At 38.3% G+C, this 7,085-nt stretch overlaps 1 protein-coding gene across 4 annotated transcripts in view; it reads left to right on the top strand.

Annotated features, from left to right (window-relative positions):
* The window catches only part of LOC140159516 (protein PALS1-like), a 179,119-nt gene extending 172,252 nt beyond the window's left edge, over positions 1-6,867 (top strand). For 3 of the 4 annotated variants that reach the window (XM_072183038.1, XM_072183160.1, XM_072183208.1), the window contains 3 exons: positions 1,081-1,128; positions 5,467-5,577; positions 6,095-6,867. In XM_072183038.1, the coding sequence (XP_072039139.1) occupies positions 1,081-1,128; positions 5,467-5,577; positions 6,095-6,271 (336 nt within the window). In that variant the 3' untranslated portion in view covers positions 6,272-6,867. The remainder of the gene's footprint in view (positions 1-1,080; positions 1,129-5,466; positions 5,578-6,094) is intronic. The other variant, XM_072183099.1, reaches the window with a different exon arrangement.
* Positions 6,868-7,085: the final 218 nt, after the last annotated feature.

Here is a 7,085-nt window from a genome sequence, read left to right on the forward strand (position 1 = left end):
GTAGACAACTTAAATGTGATCATAATAGTACAATAACTCTAACAAAGATTGTTTCAACCTCTTGATCCACTTGACACTTGAAATGTACATTTTGGCTCAAAACTGTGGTTTTCACAATAACAGATTACGATGCCTTTTATAAAACTACACCAAAGCTAAATGTACACTTTTCAAATTCAGGTGTCTTTCTATTGCTTTTGATTAAATGGTGCTTTAGTTGTGCATGAACATATCTGAGCATTTCATGCCTGAAGTCATCAATTGCTCCAACCCATTAAACACAATTAATTGATAAACAACACATCTTTCATATTAATTACTAGTTGTAAAAATACTGAATATAGGTTTAGTGGGTTATTTTTTATTGCTGGGTGGTGATGGGTTTTTTTTCTGACATTTGTTTTTGCTCTCCATTTAAAAAAAATAATGTGACTGTTTCGGCTGGGTTGTACAATACGGTGCGCCACCCACAATCTTAAGTCTGTGTCGTCGTTGGGCAGGAAAACCTCCTTATGTGGCCCTTGAACATGTTTACAACAAAACTGCTAAGAGGTTAAATAGGAGGTTTTGCTTTAAACATGTTCAGGGGCCAGTGAAACAAAAGGAGGTTTTCCTGCCCAACGGCGATGTATGAAGCACTATTCTCAAAGGAATCAAGAGGGTGTCATACAGGATTGACACACTGTATTGTACAAGTGCTCCTTTCTTTCAAGCACCAGGAAGGTTTTTTGAGAATTTTAAACAACTCTCAACAGCATTCCATCCTTGAACTGTTTCCCAGCCCATTTTGGATGTGATACCATGCAGAAAGGCAAACTAAAATTCAGGGTTTGCTAACTGGAGAACTGGTGTAATTTTCAAATGAGGACATTAAAAAGTGGTAAAATATGGATCTGAGGTAAACTTTCATAGACATCTGCAGTTAGGGAGCATTTAGAAGTTAGGGTCCCCAACAAGGGTGTGGTCATATCCCTACCCCTGTCTTGTTATACCATTCCTAACCATATGTAGATATAGATAACAATGAATTAATAACCACATTATACCATTGGTGGCTTTTCTATTTACCTTACCATCTAGGCGGCTGAAGTTCGACATAGCATGTATGGAACGGGCCCATTTGCACGGGTGTGTGAGCTTATTTAATCAATAATAAAATGCTGTCTTATTGAGTGTTACCACAATGTTCATCAACCCATTTCACCTTAACATTGCATGCTGTGAATACGTAGTAGTGTGTGTTTTGTGATTATTAGTTTGCTCCACATATGCATGCAAAATCTGCTTATCAATAGTTCTATAGTCTATATATCTAGCTCGAGTCACTGGTACTACCTTTTAAGTTCAGCGTGTGCTGCGTTGGCTTAGCATGGTTTCTTGTGTGTACATATGCGGCATGTTGATCGTGCGTGTTAAGGTATGTGTATGCACCAAGTAACGCTAAGCTAACGCAGAACACACTGAACTTCAAAGCTAATGCCGGTGACTCGAGGTAGATATAAAGTCTATACAACAGATTGACCGGTAGAGTATCTCTTATGTGTAGTGTAACATCCATGTGTGGAACTACTCCCTCACTCCTGAGTTGTGTAAGTGTTGCATTGGACTACACCATTTGAAATCCATAGGCCCCTATGGAAGGCATGACCTTAATTTCTCACACAGGGGTGTATATTTGAAATGGAGTCACCCATTCAGGTAACCCCATTTGAAATTCACACTCCCTGTGTGTGAGATTAAGGTCATGTCTTCCATAGTGGGGGTATGTACTTCAACTGGAATAGTCTATTGTTGTGTAGATGTAGCAGGGCTAGAATATTTTTTGGTTTGAATCCAAGAATCAGTTCTGGCAAAGATTCTCATAAGATCATATTTGGGAATCAGTTTCATTTCCATGAATGTTTTTAGTGATGATCCAGTGATTCTTGTTATTTGTGCTGGCAAAAATAGCATATTCGCGCTACATTTGCTGTCAGCATAAGTTCAGCAATCAACTAATTTGCATTTTTCAAAAGATGTATCATACCTGTCTGTTAGGTATAACAATCGCTCAATCCGAACTAGAATGTAATGACGATAATGTCTTCAGAGTTGGTTGATTGTGGGTGCAAATTACATAATGAGTAGTGTTGCCTGCAAAATAAAATTAAGCGCTACATGATTGGTCATCTCATGCCTAGTTCAAGCAGCATAGAATGAGCATCCTGTCGATACCTGCATTGCAGAAGTGTAATATCTTCTCATATAACATGGACTCTAAGTCAATGAAATTGGGCCATTCCAGCTGAAATCCAAACTTCCCCTATAGAAAGCATGACCTCAACCTTCCACACAGGAGGTGTGAATTTCAAATGGAGTCACCTGAATGGGCGACTCCATTTGAAACCTTCACCCTTCATGTGGGAGATTAAGGTTATGTCTTCCATAGGGGGTGTTTGGATTTCAACTGGAATGGCCTACAGAAGTATTGTGTGATTATTGTGGTAAATTGTTGTGATTTTGGTGAAGTGTACAGTTGTTGAAGTGTGTTTGTGGTCTTTTGTTGTGCTATGTTGTGCAGGTTTATCATATGATGATTTTTGTTTTATTTTTGCATCTTTAAGTTTAAATGCCTAATTTTACTTCATATGCCTGTATGCAAGAAATTCATCTTCATTGTGTATTGGATGTAGTGGATTACCTACAAATTTTGAATGCTTGCAAGGTGCTGGAAATCTCTGCTAATTTGGGCCTGGGTTATGGATGCCATCCACATTCTCATCTGCAGGGTGCACTGGATTCATGCGCTTATAATAGGCTTTTAAAAATGGCTTGCATGTATTATTCTGGGCTTTAAATAAATTTTCTTTAAAAAAGAAATTGCCAGCATGAATTGCCACAATATTATGGAACACTTGGGAATGCACTTTCATCTTTCAAAGCTTGACTTGCTTTGCTGTACAGTTCATCATTGCATTACTGCTGTTTGGTCAAAAATGTGGTATCTCATTTACAATAATGAGCTGAAGTTATGTTGTGGAGTGAATTCACAATTTTGTTGTCATGTATGCAGAATAGAGCAGTTATCACATGTGCATGGTAGCAACATGGTGCACACACTCAGCACCTGTAACTAATGTTCCTAAATGTCCTATTTCAGTTGCATTTAAGATTATTTTCTTATCTTTAAAACATATGTGATGAGTCCATGCATCCAACAAGTAGTCATATGGCATTATAAAGTTGTGATAGGTGTTACAGCAAACTTAAACTGGTTTCTATACCTGTGTACCAGGATAAGTGACCTAATACCAATTTTAGAGATGTCTTCAAAAGTCAGCTGCTGGTTGGTTACCGGCACCTGGCAGAACCGAGTTGTTTAAACCTTTTCTGTTGTTCCATACTCTAAAAACTAGGCCCAACCATAGGTCTACCAGGGTGATGGCAGTCATCCAGTGGTTGGGGTTTGAAGCCATTCCTTACCACAGGATACCATGTCTCTTTTATTAAGACATTTTAAGTTCATTCACTATGCTTCATACTTCAAAGGACACTCCCCAAGTGCTCATAAGATGAATGATTCACTGTCAATGTGCTACTGGATTCTTCCATTGACAGTATGTCAGTGATGTAGAACAATTAGTCAAAGATCGAAATATGTGTCAAAAATTCAGTCAAGGAAATTAAAAGAGGGAATACATACATGCATGTCCCATAGGAAATCTGCCATATTGGATATGGTCATCAATGAAAACCAGAAACATGTAACTCTAGAAACTATGCTAACTCTGGGTTCTGCCAGGGTGTTGGCAGTCATCCAGTGGTTGGGTTTTGAAGCCATCCCTTTCCATGGGACACTTTGTCTCTTGTATTAAGACAATTTCAGTTCATCCACTGTACTTCATACTTCAAATGGCACTCCCCAAGTGCTGATAAGATCATGAAGATGGAATGATTCACTGTCAATGCGCTACTGGATTCCTCTATTGACAGTATGTCAGTGATGTAGACCAATTAATCAAAGATTGAAATATGTGTCAAAAATTCAGTCAAGGAAATTAAAAGAGGGAATACATACATGCATGTCCCATAGGAAATCTGCCATTTTGGATATGGTCATCCATGGAAACCAGAAACGTGTAACTTAGGGTTTTTTGGACAGGTTTAAATGCATTTTGGTGTTGAGGCAATCTTTCAACACATGTTACATCATGTGAAGAGGGTAGAATAAATTAATATGGGTTAGGAAAGAATGCTGTAAGATATGTAGAGCCAGGGAGCAAACCATATCATTGTTAATCAGGAGTCACTCAACTCTCATGTGCTAGCTAAGTTTACCTGAATGGGTCTCTTCGAAAGTACGGAACTCCGCCAACTCATTTTTCTGATCATTAGTTCTGATCACAAGCATGGTTCAAGTATGTATTGTTTTTATAATGAACTTGGACAAGTGACTGAGTATCACTCGGTGAACAATTGGTTTGGGTTCTCAACTACTTTCATATTGAATTTACATTTTGGGTCTTTTATAACCTTTTTGTTTTTCTTTCTGCCCCAAAAGCCAATACAAAAAGGTTACATTATTTTTCTTAAAGCCAAACTATTCACATTCTCCTGCTCTCTGTTAAAATCTATTGGTCTGATATGTTGAACATGGGATGGCTCATTTGGGTGCTACAGATCTTTAATGATCTATCAAAAGAATTTCATAGCTGCATGCCAAATGTATAGATAGGTCATCTGCCAAGGCACTCCACTAATTAGTGCTAGGGCCAAATGTGCCTCAAAGCAGAGCATCTAGGGTACTATGAAATGGTAAGGTGTGAACATGGAGTAGCTCAGCTTTGGGTACACTGTGAAGAGGAATCTTGTTGTGTTCATCATAGGCTATTTCATTTGAACTCCACACATCCATTGAGGTAGAATTTGAAATTTCAATCAAATTTGAAAGAGTTTTAACCATTCCATATTGATAAAATTTCCCCTGAAAACGGGGAAAATGTATGGAAGATTTCAGAATTTTTAACCAAATTTTCAGATATTCAAAAAGGGCACATTGAGTAAATAAAACTTCCCTCAGTCCACCCTGCAATTTGATATAGACAGGCAGACAATGGGCTATTCCAGTTAAAATCCATACACCCCATATGGAATACATGGCATTCTTCTCCCATACAGGGAGTGTGAATATCAAGTGGTGACACCCAAATGGGTGACTCCGTTTGAAATCTACACCCCCTGAGTGGGATGAAGGTCATGTCTTCCATGAGGGATGTATGGATTTCAACTGGAATAGCCCAATTCTAGTTACTGTTAGATTGATCATGTACGTATGGTGCAACTGGAATTGAGATAGAAGCCTTATCTTCCACAAGGGAGTGTGGATTTCAAACAGAATAGCCCATTTTGTTTGCCTGCAGACATTGCCATTGGTGTCACTTAAGATCACCTATTCATGATATTGTTATTCTTCTTCTTATCATTCAGGCATTGAAGATCCTCAAGAACTCTGACTTGAAGCCATATTTTATATTTGTATGTCCTCCACAACTCGACAGGCTAAGGCAGCAAAGAACAGAAGCAGGGGAACTACTCAAGGTAAGTAACCGCAGATGAAAATATAATTGATTAAAACTGATCAACAATACTTAACAGATTTTTATCAGAAGTTCATAGCCCCAATCTCTGTTACAAGTGGTGTTCTTGTTGAAACACCTGATGTTTATTGTGAGGATTTTTTGGACGCCAAAGTACCCTATTTCTGCTCCCACTATAAACACGCTTATATACTAGATACATAGAGCTAAACGCCATACTAGAATTAAATCCATGCACTCATTTGATTAGTGCTGCCGCTTCTTATTTACCTAAATTAGAAATAATACAATAGATATGGATGTGCAGAATTTTAATAAGCCTCAAAAATATGTCAAGAATATAATGAAATGTTCATAATATTTTCAAATGGTGCTAGTTTCTTGATACCGCCTATTCATGAAAACTATATTAATCTTTTAACATCACCCAAATTTCAACAAATAAAGCTTGTTTTAAAATTGAGCTTTAAGTTCTTTGTTACTTATTTATATTGTTATTAATTCTGCTTGTTTTACAGGAGGAAGAATTACGTGAAATAATAGAAACAGGGCGAGCCATGGAGGATGCGTACGGCCACTATTTTGACTATGTTATCATACACTATGATCATGACAGAGCCTACACAGAACTCGTAAATGAAATCAACAGAATAGAATCTGAGCCATCATGGGTGCCATCGTCATGGCTACACTGATCATGACATTGACGGCACCACCCACCTGATTCCCACAGTGGATCCATTTTATTATGCACATGATGTTTAAAGTGGTGCACAAGGGAAGTGATAGTACAGATCTTCCTTCAAGTAGTAACTACATCATTGGAGTAGTGGGTTTATTTGTTGGTGGAGGCTTAAACTATGACGCAGTCTTCTAAGGAAGTAGAAAGTCTAATCAGATGGTTGTCACATGATTATCACATGGTCACATAATCATAGCAAGACAGTGCCACATATGTGTTCACTTATATGTGCCTTGTTTTTATTTATATGTGATAAAATCACCGTCACAATTCTTCAGCACAATTTTGCCCATGTATCATGTTGGTGTTTATATTCAAATGTGGGGTCTTGATTTGCATTGACTCTGATCATAAAATGTCATGCTGGTTTCAATGTGTCATGCAGCTTTCCAATGCAAGGATCACTCCACCGCTTTGCCCATGGAGTTGACTCAAGAGTGTGTGCACTCACAATATATGGTACAGGATACAATTTTGACCAATGAGCAAAGGGCGACAACAGTGGTTTTTAGAGTCATGCTGCTGAGTGGTGTGCCGGTTGGCGAGTGCCCCTTGGCGAGTGCCGCTTGTAGCATTCACCAAGCGGTACGCTGTTGACGCTATGAACGCATCCATCACTCTGCTGAGCAAGGATATTCAGAGAGCTTACCACAATTCTTACACACTGTGTAAACAGTTACTGAAGTATTCTGTGGGTGATTTTAGCCAATGAATGTTTAACATTGTATGAATTACACAACCATATTCTTTCTCTATGGGGTACATAA

The sequence above is a fragment of the Amphiura filiformis genome, chromosome 1 (genome assembly GCF_039555335.1).
Source record: "Amphiura filiformis chromosome 1, Afil_fr2py, whole genome shotgun sequence".
Lineage (NCBI taxonomy): Eukaryota > Metazoa > Echinodermata > Ophiuroidea > Amphilepidida > Amphiuridae > Amphiura > Amphiura filiformis.